The sequence below is a fragment of the Odocoileus virginianus genome, chromosome 24, assembly GCF_023699985.2.
Source record: "Odocoileus virginianus isolate 20LAN1187 ecotype Illinois chromosome 24, Ovbor_1.2, whole genome shotgun sequence".
In the NCBI taxonomy this organism is placed as follows: Eukaryota; Metazoa; Chordata; class Mammalia; order Artiodactyla; family Cervidae; genus Odocoileus; species Odocoileus virginianus.
Window position 1 is genome coordinate 26501063 of NC_069697.1, and position 16617 is coordinate 26517679.

Sequence of the window (16617 nt, forward strand, 5' to 3'; positions counted from 1 at the left end):
TCCCTTTCTGTCTTACAGGAACTAAATCCTGTAAATAACACCATAGAAGTTATCTGAGAATTTTATTTTCTGTGTTGTCCTTCCTCATTTAACTCTCCCTTCTTACCTTGCTTTTGTTTTGTTTTTTAAAATCTTTTTTTGGCTCTGCCATATGCCTTCTGGGATCTTAGCTCCTGCCCAGGGATTGAACCCATGGCAGGGATTGGGCTTATGGCATAAAAGCTTAGAATTCCAACCACTAAGATACCAGGCAACTCTTTATTTGGGTGTAATTTCATAGCTAAAATAGGGTGAGTCACAATTTGAAGATCCTGATTGGAGACTTTCTTTAGCGCTGCCCTCTGCAGTGCTTTGTGTTCCTTCCTTGGACAGGACCAGTGAATCCAGATGCGTCACCTTCTTTTGACACCTTAGCTTTGGAACATTAAAAATAACACATTATTATGGTAGTTGGGTTCTAAGCACTCTGTGTGTGTGTGCATGCAGGTTTAGTTGTGTCTGACTCTTTTCAACCGCATAAACTATATCCCACCAGGCTCCTATGTCCATAAGATTTTACAGGCAAGAATATGGAAGTGGGTTGCCATTTCCTACTCCAGGAGATCTTCCCAACCCAGGAATTGGACCCGCATCTCTTGGATCTCCTGCATCGACAGGCAGATTTGTTACCTCTGAGCCCCCTGGGAAGCCGTCAGCACTCATACGATCTCATATAATTCTTACAGCAAAAGGATATATATATATATATATATATATTAGGCAACTGAAGGGCCAGAAACTAAAATAACACATCACTAATCAGTAGGCATTTGGCATTTGTGCCTGACTAGTTTAATTCCAGAACCCGTGTTATTTTTACTAATCATCCTATACAATACGTAGTATACATTTAATAGTACACTTTAGACACCAAGCTTTGGTGTTTAGCCGCACCAAGAACAGTATCAAAGATACTTCTCTTAATACTCTGAGTGCTAGAATATGTTTTAGGTCAAAAGTTGCCAATTCATAGACTAATTTTGTTTGGTCTGTGGTGAATTTTCCAAAGTACCTGAATGCTTTTTCTGTTGGGTGTGGAAAATGGGCAGGGCCATCAATAAGTAAGAAGTGATATTCATTTGTGTACCTCTCTGCCCTTGAAAGATTTAGCCAGTTCCTCTGCTATTTAGCTCCATTTCCCAGTGTCCCTGTGCAATACAACAAACTTTTCCAGTGAAGGAGCTTTCTCTACTAAGCCATCAAGTGATACAACCTGGAGGTCATGGGGCTAAAAATGCAGCCCTTGCTTACTACACACCCACCCCACCACCTTAGTTCACTTAAGAAAAGGCCGCAGTGGATTGTCAGTGTATCTGACAATTGCTCTTTTTTTTTTTTTTTTTTAACAATTGCTCTTGGTTACTAAAACCTGAGTCATAAAACCCTGAAGTAAGTATAAAGGCTGAAATCTGAAGTGCTGTGATTCTGCCCTAATTCCAGTGTGACTCAGTAATTCCTAGCTAGCCTTCTAGTTGAGAATAGTTTTATCATGGGCCCCATTTTGTCTCATCTTCACACAGTCATCATAAACCTCTGATAGGCATTTTTAATGTCTAAAAAAATTATTGAAGACTAAAATGAGATAGGTTTCCCAGGTGGTGTAGTGGTCAAGAATTGGCCTGCCAGTGCAGGAGACACAGGAGATGTGGGGCACTCCCTGGGTCATGAAAATTCCCCGGACTACAAAATGGCAACCCATTCCAGTATTATTGCCTGGAAAATTCCATGGACAGAAGAGCCTAGTGGGCTGTAGTCCATGGGATCACAGAGTCGGACACGACATCACACCCACCCACACACACACAAAATGAGATAGTTTGTTAATGTCCTTGGCATTTTAAAGTACACCATTTATTTCTGTTTTACAAATGAGTTGGATAAGGCTCAAGAAGGATGCATAACTTGCTCAAGGTCATAGGAAATGGCAGAGTTGAAGCTTGATTCTAGCCCCAGTGCCTTTTGCACTATATTCTGCTAGAAATATTTCTATCAATTTATAGTGTGCATTTGGCATCCTGGGCACTCATATGATCTCATTTGATTCTTACAACAGAAGGTTCAGTCTGTATACAGATGAGATGACTGAAAGGCTCAGAAAAGGCTGTTGGTAGCAAGGGGCAGCAACATTCCTCAAACCCCTGGTGATACCAGTAGGGCTAAAAGGAGACTCAGTGATTGTCCCACAGTGAATTCAAAGGAAAGAAAAAGAGTAAGCTACAACTTTACAAATGCCAATACAAATCATCTGGATTAGGCCTCCTGGAATGAGTCTGGCAATATATTTTTTGCTTTGTTTTCATATTTAGTTTTTGTCCACCTTGGGTCTTGGTTGCATCTCGCAGGATCTTTCATTGCTGTGCGCAGACTTCTCTCTAGTTGCTGCTTGTGGGCCAGAGCTTGCTTAGTTTCCTCCAGGAATGTGCAATCACAGTTCCCTGACCACGGGTCAAACCTTCTGCCTGGCAAGGCGGATCTTAACCACTGGACCACCAGGGAAGTTCCTGGCAATGTGTTTTAAGGGCAGCTAAAGTAATTCTTATAAAGTCTGATAAATGTCTGGGATCCATAGATTGTCTCCTTTTCTCTTAGCACATGCCATTTTATGTTTCTTTCTTTTGTTTAATGAAAGGCTTTTCTCTGCTCAGGTGCCAAAGGATAATTAGAGCCCAGACAATAGGGCTCAGAATTGAGACTATTTGAACTTTGATTTCTTTTCTCTTTTTTGGCCGTTCTGTGCAGCTTGTGGGATCTTAGTTCCCTAACCAGGAATTGAACCTGAACCCTCTGCAGGGAAAGCACAGAGTTCTAACCACTGAACCGCCAGGGAATTCCCTGAAATTTGAGTTCTAACACACTTAGTATTAAGGTATAAAAGCTCGCAGTACATTTGCTCTTAATATCCTGATCAGAAACACCCATGCTGAGGTAGAATATGTCGCAAGAATAGTTAAAGTGCAAATTTTGCATTTGGCATTAACAAATCCTTAACTATTTCAGCGCCCATCAATTACTTTATATATAGTAAACCATTCATATATCTGTAAGCCGTTTATTTTCTGAAGGAAAATCAGTGTAGCAGAACTGAAATAAAAGCTACTTTTATATGCTGATTATAGATATTTAAATGCCAATTTTAAATACTTATGAATCAGTCTAACCCTCTTCCATCTTTTTGTCCTCAGTACCATCTGGGATTGACAGTTCAACCTGAACTCTACCTTCTGAACACCATGGATGCTGACTCACTTGTGTCTAGATGACTGACAGCCTGAGGGACTCTATAAGACCCACTTTCTCTTAGTCCTTTTGTGCCAAGTGTCCTGTTAACATATCTGTTTGTTCAGTGGTGAGTTTTGTTCAAACGTTTTGAACAAAAGGTAAAAATTTCCTCATGGGAAGGGTATTAAAGCTGACAGCTGTTAAGTGTAGGTCAGAGACCCACCCACCTTACAATAGTCCTACAACTGCCAGAGTTAAATGATTAGCCTGTGATGGCCACACACCCCTATGGGCTTGTGTCTGGACTTTTGGAATTTTAAAAATATATCTGTTTATGTAAACCTGAACTTACTGGTTTGGGTAGAGTTTTATATAAAAATGATATTTTGTATTTTTTAAACAAATTTGTTCAGATTAAATCATATTTATTTTGTCTAAATCACATGTAACAAAGGAAGAAGAGCACTGCTCTTTTTCAGAATGAACTGGTCAAATAGACTGACTTTTAAAGTGATACTTGACTGTGGCCAGTTAAACTTGACTTGGATTCAATCAACCAACCCTTGGTAACTGCTGGTACTAGCACATCATTTCCAAAAGAAGACATTTCTTTTATGTCTTATTTCATCCTGGTTGTTGGTGTGCTCTGTGATTATTATTTTTCTCTATTGTTGTTTTTCTTGATTTTTTTTTTCAGAGATATGATGGTATTTTCCAAAGAGCTTACTACCTAGTAACAATATCCAGAAATCATACTTTAATCAATAATCAGTTTTCCATGCTGCATTGTAACTCAGCCCATTCTAGCATTTTAGGTATAAAAAGAATTCTAACATTGAACTTTATAAAGCCCAACATAAGATAATGGAGGTATTAGTTTTCTTTCTAATGTGTGTATAGTCCTACCATGTCTTGTCTTCCCGCTTTTCCCATTAATACTCCAGACACCATTTCTAGGCCAAAGTCTATTTCCTGGAGTGGCTGATGTTTCTACTGCTGACTCTCCTAGGGAATGCTAAGCATTTTAAGTTTATTTATACCAAGTAGTATGAGATCAGACCTACACTGGGACTTGGAAGATTGGTCCACATGTCATACACTGCCTGCGCACGTATGGGTTATAGATTTTTTTTGACTCTGCTTCCTAACCAGAATTTTTTTCCATAACATTTTTATAAGAAAACATTTAATACTTAAAACTTGCTGCAGAAAGTTTCTGCATATTGATCTGATTGAAAAGTCAGAACCTTTTCAACACCAGCCTCACACCTCTTCATGAAAGTGCAGTTGGCTTACGCTGAATGGCAGCTATCCATTTTTAATGGAATACAGTCCGTGCCTTCGCTCCTTTTCTTCCAGCCCCAAAGGCTTTGCGTTTGGAAACCCTGCAGGCTTTGTATCTTAGAGCATCATTTTCCTCTTTCAGCATAAACCTTGCTGCCTTACTTTAAAACTTTGCACATTTCAATAAGCCTTTAAAAAAAAATCCAGACATTGCCTTTGTCATTTGTAATGATTTGATCCTGTAAGTGGCACGGATTTTTTTCTGATTCTTAAAATTCCCTCATTTCTAATTTGTGACCCTTGAAACTTCTGATAAGAGCAATAGCCTTGCAACCCACGTTAGAGACCTTCTGATCTTAAAAGTAAAACTGAATTAACCTCATTTATCAGCTTTTATTTGAAAAAGAGACTTAAAAAATGAGTTTCAGTGTTTTGGTTTGTTTATACAGAGACACCAACTCTATATGAATCAGTTTGTTGCATTTTTTTCTCCCTCCCTGGGCAGTTCCATTTCTCAGTCGTTTCATTACCAGAGGATGTTTGGGGAAAAAAAAAAAAAGCAGAAAGAATCCTGTTTTACAACTCATAAACAGATAAGGTGGTTGGTTAAATAGAGATTAAGTACTTGAGGAGTTTCTGTAGCTTTTCTCCATTTTTAAATTGTATGTTATTAGGAACAGACTAGAGTTTACAGCAAAAATTTATCAGTTTACCTCTCAGGTCATACAACTCCTGTAATCGGAAAACTGCATAATAAAACAAGCCGAATCATGCTAAAACCAGTGGAGGAGACTGATGTCTAACAGTAAGTCTTGGACAAACGTTTTTGCTAAGTTAATATTTAATCATTCCTTATGCTTATATAGAAAATAATATAATCAGTCTCCCCCCTTTTTTGACCCCACTGTGTGGAATATGGGATTTCCCCATCAGGGATTGAACTCACGCCCCCCGACCCCTGCAGTGGAAGTGCAGAGTCTTAACCACTGGACCACAAGGGGAAGTCCCAATATATTCAATCTTAAGATTAACCTAGATTCATATACTCACTCAGTTTCTGAGGTTTAACACTATGGAGTCAATTTGTGAAAGGATACTCTGATAGTATATATCCAGGATGTCAGAAAAATGCAATTGAATAGTAGTTACTGAACAGCTGCTGCTATCTGTGTGCTGGCCTAATAAAAAAGTAGTCAGAGCATACCCAATAGTCAGGGAGGCATCAGAGGTTATAGCAGCTGATAAAAATAGCCTCAATTTTAAACATGATACTAAACACTGAGCCTTTGTCCCAGAAATATTGTACAAATTCAGGTTTGTATCTGTTTATAGGGTCTTCCCTCAATGACCTCCCCTGTTTGGCCAAGCTAATGTGGGTAAATGGGCTTCCTGCATACTTTTCTCCATAAATGATTTTACATTTTAATTTAAGCATAATTTTTGAGCTCTTATGTATAGCTACTTTTAATATTTTTCATTGCTTTTTTCAAGCAATAAATACATTAGTACTTTCAGAGTAAGATTATCACAAAGTTCTGGGATCTTTTGGGTTTTGAGAAGAGTCCATTTCTGAGTTAACACTTCAGTTCATCTGTTTTTAATGCTGAGCATGTTTTGGGAGAGGGGGATCTTTCTGGTACTCTGATTAGAAGTATCTTCATTGTGTAATCAACATGAAGGATGACATTTCTATTCCAGAGGGCTTAAAATTTCCTGATTTCATGGAACATATTAGAGCCACCTACTGGAATGTTTACTCTAGTGAAGAAGCGTAGTTGCATTCTTTCCTCGCCTGTTTTCTAAAGAGGACAGTGTTGACTGAAACATGTCTGTTTGTTGGTGGCACTTGAAGAGCCTCATAGTAGGTACAGATGGCAACTTTAAAAATAATTACCCTGAGCCAGTAGAGAAGAGTGTATATAATCACAGAATAATGAGTTAATGTCTAGAATGCAGATATATTTTCAATATTGTTGCATCTTTCCCTTCCCGAAATATTAGAATTGACCTTCCAGTCAGCGTATTTCTCCACTACAGAAAACATAAAGAGGAGGAGATCATCACCACAGATCATATTACATGCATTTTAGTGCACTTTTTGTTTTTTACCTTGGCATTCTTGATTTTATCTCAGTGGGTACTTTTTTTTTCCTTTGGTTTTCTTTCCCAGAAGCGCCTGGCAGGCTATACAGTCCATGGGGTCACAACTAGTCGAACACGACTGAGTGACTAAGCACATTTCTTTCCCAGGCCTGGAGTCACAATAAATCTGAGGCATAGCAGTTATGACTTCAACAAGATGGAACTAGTTTTTAGAACCCTAGGCTTACAGAGGAGCTTGAGGCCTCGGGTATACTTCACATTTATTATCTTCTTTGTTTCTTGTGTTTTCTGCAGTATCGTACCAGATTAGCAGTAGCACAAATGGACTAAATCTTTCCACTCCCACAACACTGCCATTTGAGGTAAAAGGGAATTTTTTTTTTTTTTGGAGTTTACTTCTGTACTCCCAGAAATACTTTCGAGAAGTATAAAGATGAATACACAAATATTTAAATGTTAGACATTTATGTTTGTGGTAAATTAGTCAGGTTTGTGTATAAGAGTGACGTGCACAGTGGTGAGCCATTTTTTTTTTTTTTTTTAGTTTCACTGAGCCCCAGGCAGCGCGCTAACCTGCGTGTGTCCCTCTGCTTGTCTGGTACACTCCCACACTCGGCCTCCCAGCTGAACCAAATTTAAATAACAACATGGCCATTCATTCGCTTCTGATGTAATTTTTGCCCATTCTAAAAAGGAGTTTATGAAAGCCTCAATTACCCTGCCCTGTTTGGAGAGAATTAGTGCTGAATAGAGCGTCATGTCTAATATGGATAGTGAAAATTTTTCTGTAACCGTAGATAACTCCTAGTTTTCAGATTGATTTGGCATAATATAGATTATTTTTCTGCTGTTAACTAGAAAATAAAAATTTTAAAAATCAGAAAATCATGTCCAAGGTTCTAAAGGACATCAACAAAGGTATTTTTGAGTTGACTATTTATGATAGTTGATTTGGAAATCAACGTCTTAAAAAATTGAAGGCTGTGAGAATTCTGACTGGAATTTCTGCAGTATAATTTGCTACATATTGAAAATTCATTTTTTGTAAGTACTTTTCAGAAGACTTCTTATTTTTCTTATATGTGGCTTCATTTTTTGTAATCCTTATAGAGTAGAGAACACCTATAAGCAAAAAGTTGTATATCAATAGAGTATGGATAGGATACAAACACTGGATTTCATCACTTGTATTTTTTCTAAAACAATTGAAAGCAAACATCCTCTATCTTATTATTTTTTTGGCTTGGATCATACAGCTGACTCCAGAACTGGGGAAGAAAAAAAAATCTAAGAGCCCTTTGCTGCTAAGTCACTTCGTCGTGTCCTACTCTGTGTGACCCCATAGATGGCAGCCCACCAGGCTCCCCTGTCCCTGGGATTCTCCAGGAAAGAATACTAGTGAGTTGCCATTTCCTTCTCCAATGCATGAAAGTGAAAAGTGAAAGTGAAGTTGCTCAGTTGTGTGCGACTCTTAGTGACCCCATGGACTGCAGCCTACCAGGCTCCTCTGTCCGTGGGGTTTTCCAGGCATGAGTACTGGAGTGGGGCGCCACTGCCTGCTCCCAAGAGCCCTTTAGGATAAGTATAAATCTGAGTTTATGATGTGTTACTATGCTACCCTAAAGTTTGAATTTTAAAATATTAGAAGGGAAAGTGGGAAGATTTGGCAAGATCTTGAGATAAAAACAGTAAGCACTTCTACTTAGCAAACATCTATTCAGTATTGTTCTCAGTATTGTACTTGGTATTCTGATAAAAAGGAAAGTGAATGGATCATAATCCCTGATTCTAGGGATTTACCACTGAGTGGGTGAATTAGCTGTGTTTAGGCAGATGAGACAGGTGTACATACATCTTCTTCATGGATGAGGTCCCAGGGCCCTGCAGAAAGCAGGGAGGGCCTGGAAAGATAGCATGAGGAAGAGCTGATTCAGTGAATTCCAGGGAAGTCAGCAAATGTTCATACCCAAAGCAAGATAGGGAGCAGCAGATTTAAACTACATTCCATAACAGTTGTCAAGGCATCAGCTATCTTAGGTTGTCTAAACCTTTGCTTCATTTTCCTTCTGCTTTATTTATGACACTTCTTGTTAATAACTACAGAGTACACAGAGTCTAAAGTGTCAGAAAGTTCATTGTTTTCATCCCAATCAGATAGCAAAATGAGGCAGATGTCTGCATAATTTTCTAATGAAATAGTACTGTAAGTAATTGTCAAAGATGCATAAAATTCAAGCCAAAAAATGTTTAAACTTGAATCATTGTGGTATCTATGGAAATAACATTCTCGGGTTCAAAGAGAAGTTATATGGCTCATTTCCCTGTGTTTATTAGACACAGTTATTATCCTTTTGCCTACCTCTTAAGGCTTTATAGGTGGCGCAGTGGTAAAGAATCTGCCTTCCAATGCAGGAGACGCAGGTTCAATCCCTAATTCAGGAAGATCCCCTGGAGTAGGAAATGGCAACCCACTTGGACCAACCCAGTATTCTTGCCTGGAAAATTCCATAGACAGAAAATTTCTGGTGGGCTACAGTCCATAGAGTTGCAAAAAGTTGGACACGACTGACTCCACACCCACACTACTTCTTAAGTGTAGGTGTTCCCCAGAGCTCTGATCCCAACCCTTTTCTCACCTCGTTCACACCTGTGGCTTCACTGGTAAGCAAGTTAGATCTGTCTTCTGAGTGTGAGACCTATATATAGATTATATTATATGTGAGGTTTCTGCCTCCAATAGGTAGGTGTATGTAAATAAATGTGTTGGCTGTTTACAATAGCCAGGACATGGAAGCAACGTAGATGTCCATCGGCAGACAAATGGATAAGAAAACTGTGGTACATATACACAATGGAATATTACTCAGCTATTAAAAAGAATGCATTTGAATCAGTTTTAATGAGGTGGATGAAATGAGCCTATTATACAGAGTGAAGTAAGTCAGAAAGAAAAACACCAATACAGTATCTTAACGCATATATATGGAATTTAAAAAAGATGGTTACGATGACCCTATATGCGAGACAGCATAAGAGACACAGATGTAAAGAACAGACTTTTGGACTCTGTGGCAGAGAAGGCGAGGGTGGGATGATTTGAGAGAATAGCATTGAAACATATATATTATCCTATGTGAAATAGATCGCCAGTCCAGGTTTGATGCATGAGACAGGGTGCTCAGGGCTGGTGCACTGGGATGACCCTTGAGGGATGGGATGGGGAGGGAGGTGGGAGGGGGGTTCAGGATGGGGAACACATGTACACCCATGCCTGATTCATGTCAATGTATGGCAAAAACCACCACAATGTTATAAAGTAATTAGCCGCCAATTAAAATTAAAAAATAAGTGTTGAGCATGCCCCTCAAAATGTGCAGTTGTAAACCACGTAAATGTACTATAGTCAGCCTACTACTGGTAAAGCTTTTTAGATTTGGTTTTGGCTCTGCAGTGTGGTATGCAGGATCTTAATTCCCACTGACCAGGGATTGAACCCATGCCCCCTGTATTGGAAGTTTAACCACCGAACTGCCAGGGAAACCCCCCAGCAGGCATCTTTCTTCACTGCTATTCTATTTCACGCCCCTGTTTAAACCCTTCAGCGGCTCACTTCATCTTGTTACCCCTTAGCTAGCAGCCATGTTAATCTATCAGGGGATTTGTTTTATGTCAGTTTAGCTAACCTGTTACTGTGTTTTCCAGAATTGCCTTCTCTGCAGAGTTATGGGTTAGCTTGCCCATGAGTGGCATTTTGCTTGAGATTTGAAGGTGAAAGGTGAAGCTGCTGCTGCTGCTAAGTCACTTCAGTCGTGTCTGACTCTGTGCAACCCCATAGACGGCAGCCCACCGGGCTTCCCTGTCCCTTGGATTCTCCAGGCAAGAATACTGAAGTGGGTTGCCATTTCCTTCTCCAATGCATGAAAGTGAAAAGTGAAAGTGAAGTCGCTCAGTTGTGTCCGACTCCTAGCGACCCTATGGACTGCAGCCCACCAGGCTCCTCCGTCCATGGGATTTTCCAGGCAAGAGTACTGGAGTGGATTGCCATTGCCTTCTCCGAAATGTGAAGCAGCAACTGCCAAATTCTTTTTGCACTTGGAAGGCTTGGTACGGAGTGGTGCTATTACAGTTTGTGTGTGGTGTTTATCTGCTGGCTCACCTCACTGTTGTTGGGCAGCAGTCAGGTCCACAGATCCTTCAGTTGCTTGTGGATCTCCTCATGGGCCAGGTGTGAATTAGCTCCATGATAGAGTCTGCCAGCTTTTCCTAAAGGTCATGCCATCAAAGTTAGAGTCAGCAAGACTCTCACTCAAGTTTCCACCTGTCTTTGTAAGTTCCAGTTCATCCTTGCAGATTCTAGTTTCTTTTTCTTTCTCAATTGCTGCCTTGTTAACTTCAGGTACCAGGATTAGAAAAACAACCAACAGCCTAAAACGGACTGTTTAACCAGCTCCCCAAATTGCTTGAGGTCATATCTTTATAATAAATCTCTTTTTATATGTCACTGCTAGTAGTTTTAGAAGGAAATGGCAACCCACTTCAGTATTCTTGCCTGGGAAATCCCATGGAGAGAGGAGCCTGGCTACAGTTGATGAGATTGCAAAAGAATTGGACCCAACTTGACAGTTTAACAACAACCAAAACAACTAGTAGTTTTGCTTATCTGACTGAACAGACTGAAACAGAATTTGGTATTAGAAGCTTCCGGAGGAACATAACTCCGAGGATCGGTTCTGGGTTATCTGGGATTCTCTTGATCTGATATAAGGTGTTAATGGCCTTTCCCCCAACTCCAGTGGCAAAGAGTATGCTGGCAGTACATGGCATGCATTAGCAAAACATTAAAAAAATTGTCACTTTGCAGGTACCCTTAATCAGGTGCCTATAGAAAGCAAGGCTTTGGGTGATCAAGTTTTTACTGCCATAGAACATTTAGTGGAAATAAGGAGTATACTACAGTTGGTTACTTATAAGTGTGCTGGAGACCTTGGGGAAACTATATGGTTCATGGGTTGTTTTTGAGAAGCAATTTTATTTCTTTATTAAGGTGCACCAGTGTTGGTCCTTTATTGGACCGGAACCTGGTGGCCCGGAGTCGACAATGAGAGAGTGAAAGAAGGAAAGAGGCTAGTATTTCCTGGGTTATATAGCTGGCTTTCATGCTCCAGGGAATCAGCCAGAAATAGATAGAGAGAAAGAGGGGGAGAGAGAGAGAAAGAAAGAAAGAAAGATACGGGGACCCAAGCTCTGATGGAGCAAAGGTGCTTTATTGGATTCTGTAAGAGTATAGTTATCAGTAGCTTCTTTAGATAAAGATCAAGAGACCAGACTTTACAAGTTTACCAAGGAAGCAAGGAGCAATAGAGGACATAAGGCCAAAAGGCTATCCATATGAAAAGAGGGTCATAAATAGTTACTTTTCACCGTATGGAAAAGCTAATGAAGGAAATCCTATGCAAGCATCCCATCTCTTTGATCTCTGTCCTGGGAGGGGCTTGCCTGCTCCTCTCACCCAACGTGGACTGATAAGGAACAGAGGGCTCAAGAGAGGTAGGAAACAGCACACAGGAAGCCTCCTGTTAAATGCTACCTCACACACCAGGTCTCACTTGAACCATGTGGGATCTAATTCCCTGACCAGGTATCAAGCCCAGGCTGCCTTCATTGGAAACTCAGAGTCTTAGCCACTGGACCACCAGGGAAGTCCCTGGGTTCATGGCTCTTAATTCCTAGCTTAAGTTTGTGTGAGGGACCTGAAAGTTTTATGACATTCCAAAAAGAAACTATTAACTCCTTAACCATGAGATTGATACTTTTGAAAAATATACACAGAGGCTAATCTTGTAAGTGATTAATTACAACACAAATCAAATTCCCAGCCTCATAACCTCTTGTGTTAAAGTTTAGGTCATTGCTTTGGAAGGAGTAGGACTCTGAAAATTGAGATGGGGATGAATGGGCAGATTTCAGTGAAAATGGGTCCTTGAGCCCCAATATCTTACAGACACTCCTTTGCCAGGAGAAAAAGTCCTTTGATCTGTCTGAAAATGACTGAAACTTGGACCAAAAGGTAGTCTCCGCTTAAAGAAGCTGAAATACCAGAACTTCCTTAGTATACTTCCATGGTAGAGCAGTGATTCTTCTTTACTGGTGTCATTGTGTTGCCCAGGGGAATCTGGCAATGTCTGGAAATAATTTGGTTATCACAGTGTGGGGTGGGATGGGTACCGTTGGAATCTAGCGGGTAGAGGCCAGGGTTACTGTTGAACTTACTAAAATGCACCGGACAGACAGTCCTCCGTAACAAGGAATAATCCAGTCCAAAATGTCATAGTGTTGAGATTGAGAAACTTTGCCATATAAGAAGGTATCCAAAGCCGTAGGGAGACTGGAATGTTAAATTTGATTTATCCTGCTCGTGTGTCCTCTGTGTGTGTGTGTGCTCAGTTGTGACCAACTCCTTGCAACACTGTAGACTATAACCCGCTGGGGTCCTCTGTCTTAAGAGATTTCCCAGGCAAGAATAGTGGAGGGGGCTGCCATTTCCTCCTCCAGGGGACATACCCCTGACCCAGGCATTGAACCTGGGTCTCCTGCAATGGCAGGCAGATTCTGTACCCCAGAGCCATCTTTTTCCTGCTCATCCACCTGCTAAAATCTCCTTCCTTCTGCAAAGCTGTGAGAAATACATTTGTGAAGTGAGCCCTGGCCTCCTTGAAGAGATCTATGGTAATGATTTTCTGTAAGCCAGAAATGACAGTGGCAATTTCAGGGCTTCCTGAATTCAGTGGGAATGATGAGATTATAGATTGGCCGGGGTAAAGTGGCAGCATTTATTTGGCAAAGACAAGGAAAGTATGATTACTGTAATGGGCAGCAAAGCCAAAGTAGTAATCAGCATAGTCTAAGCCAAAATGATCTTTGATATTGGCTAGTTCATTATCATGTACCTAGAGTTTCAAGTGGTGAGCAGCATGTAAGCTGAAAAGCTCTAGATTTGCTGAGCAAAAGTTTGACTCGAATCATCACAGTAGAGAGCCATGGCCCCTCAACCAATTCCCGAATTTGAGTCAGCTCACAGACCCAAAGTCCCTGCAGTAAAGTGGTCAGATCTCCTTAAGGACAGACCCTGTTTCACAGCCCCAAATGCTAATACTACATATCCTCCCTAGTCTTCCCCAAGGAACCTGTGACTGTTCAGTAGGTTGCTTGTGTAAAAGGAAGAGGGAAATAATCATATTTATGGGACACTGTTAAATATTGGTTCTGAATTGACACTAATGCCTGGAGAACTAGTATGTTCTACCAGGCAAACTAGGAGTTTGTGGTCAGATCAGTGGAGGTATGCTGTGGGTCTATTTCACAGTTGGTCTGGTGTGTTCCTGAACCTACCTTATGTTATTTCCTCAGCGATGGAATGTGTAATTGAAACAGACATACTCAGTAACTATCAGAATTCTCACATGGGTTCTCTGACCTGTGGAGTAAAGGCTTTTATGGAAGGGAATGTGAAGTATAAACCATTCTAAATGCTTCTGTTACCAAAGCAATATTATATTCCCAGAGAGACTGTAGAGCTTAGTGTCACCAGCAATAACTATAAAGGTGCGAGGGTGGTGATTTCGACAACATCTTTATTCATTTTGCCTCTGGCCAGAAGGCAGATAGATTTTACAGAGTGAGAGTGGATTTCTATAAACTTAATCAGGTGATAAGTCTAATTGGAACTGCTCTACAGGTGTGGTTTCATTCCTGTAGCAGATCAATACAATTTTTGGTATATTGTTGCAGCTGTTAATCTGATGGATTTTTTTTTTTTTTCTGTACACTTTTTAACAAAGACTGTCAGAAGCAGTTTGCTTTCATCTGGCAGGGCCAGCAGTATACTTTCAGTGTTCAGTCTCAAGGCTGTGTGAACTCTCTGGCCCTATGCCACAATCTAGTCTATAAGACCTTGTTCAGTTCAGTTCAGTCACTCAGTCGTGTCCAACTCTTTGCAACCCCATGAACTGCAGTACGCCAGGACTCCCTGTCCATCACCAACTCCCAGAGTTCACCCAAACCCATGTCCATTGTGTTGGTGATGCCATCCAACCATCTTATCCTCTGTCATCCCTTTCTCCTCCTGCCCTCAATCTTTCCAAGCATCAGGGTCTTTTCAAATGAGTCAGCTCTTCGCATCAGGTGGCCAAAGTATTGGAGTTTCAGCTTCAACATCAGTCCTTCCAATGAACACCCAAGACTGATCTTTAGGATGGACTGGTTGTTTCTTGCAGTAACTCTCAAGAGTCTTCTCCAACACCATGGTTCAAAAGCATCAATTCTTCTGTGCTCAGCTTTCTTTATAGTCCCAACTTTCACATCCATACGTGACTACTGAAAAACCATAGCTTTGACTAGACGGACCTTTGTTGGCAAAGTAATGTCTCTTTCAATATGCTGTCTAGGTTGATCGTAACTTTCCTTCCAAGGAGTAAGCGTCTTTTTAATTTCGTGGCTGCAGTCACCATCTGCAGTGATTTTGGAGCCCCCCAAAATAAAATCTGTCACTGTTTCCACTGTGTCCCCATCTATTTGCCATGAAGTGATGGGACCAGATGCCATGATCTTAGTTTTTTGAATGTTGAGCTTTAAGCCAACTTCTTCACTCTCCTCTTTCACTTTCATCAAGAGGCTCTTTAGTTCTTCACTTTCTGCCATAAGGGTGGTGTCATCTGCATATCTGAGTTTATTGATATTTCTCCTGGCAATCTTGATTCCAGCTTGTGCTTCCTCCAGCCCAGCGTTTCTCATGATGTACTCTGCATGTAAGTTAAATAAGTGGGGTGACAATATACAACCCTGACGTACTCCTTTTCCTATTTGGAACCAGTCTGTTGTTCCATGTCCAGTTCTAACTGTTGCTTCCTGACATGCATACAGATTTTCTCAAGAGGCAGGTCAGGTGATCTGGTATTCCCATCTCTTTCAGAATTTTCCACAGTTTATTGTGATCTACACAGTCAAAGGCTTTGGCATAGTCAATGAGGGTAGGGAGTTACTTTTATCTTTATATGTCTAGACCAGCACAGTGCTTTGCACATAGCACATGCTCAGTAAGTGTTTACTGAATGACAAAATGAGAACATATTACTTTGCAGTAGTTTCTTGGTGTATTTTGTTTAAGACCTGGTGTCTCAGATGGTAAAGACAGCCTGCAGTGCAGGAAACAGCCTGCAGTGCAGGAAACAGCCTGCAGTGCAGGAAACAGCCTGCAGTACAGGAGAGGTGAGTTTGATCCCTGGGTTGGGAAGATCCCCTGGAGAAGGGAATGGCAACCCACTCCAGTATTCTTGCCTGGAGAATTCCATGGGTAGAGGAGCCTGGCGGGCTATAGTCCTTAGGGTTGCAAAGTTGGACATGACTGAGAGACTAACACTTTCACTTCTTTCACGTATCACAGCTTCAATAAATGAAATTGAAATAAAAATGACAAAAACAGCAAAAAATAAATAATAGTAAAATGATGATGGCAGGTATATTGAGAAACAGGTACAATGCTGAAAGCTCTGTAAGTTTAGCCAAATCTTTCTGGAAAGATATAATAAGTGATATTAAGCTGAATATACTTCCTGCCCTGGAAATTTTACTTTGGTGAACATACTCCAAGGAACTAAGCAAAGAAAAAGTCAAGACATTGACACAAAGATGTTTATGGCTATACTATGTATGAGGAGAATGGTGCCACAAGAGAATGAGAGGGTTGGATGGCATCATTGACTTGATGAATTTGAGCAAACTCCAGGAGATAGTGAAGGATAGGGAAGCCTGGCGTGCTGCAGTCCATGGGTTCACAGAGAATCAGACACGACTGAGTGACTGGACAACATGAACAAAGTTTGAGGAAAAACAAAACACCCCAAATGGCCCAAACAGAAGAAAAACTGCCATAGCCTTAAAAAAAATGGTTAAGTATAGGAAATGTTGAGAAAGAAG

General features: G+C 40.6%; 1 protein-coding gene across 5 annotated transcripts in view; it reads left to right on the forward strand.

Annotated features, from left to right (window-relative positions):
• LOC110136935 (natural resistance-associated macrophage protein 2) overlaps positions 1–4963 on the forward strand; it is a 33236-nt gene extending 28273 nt beyond the window's left edge. For all 5 annotated transcript variants that reach the window (XM_020893008.2, XM_020893009.2, XM_020893011.2 and 2 more), the window contains exon 17: positions 3222–4963. In XM_020893008.2, the coding sequence (XP_020748667.2) occupies positions 3222–3299 (78 nt within the window). In that variant the 3' untranslated portion in view covers positions 3300–4963. The remainder of the gene's footprint in view (positions 1–3221) is intronic.
• The last annotated feature ends 11654 nt before the right edge of the window (positions 4964–16617 follow it).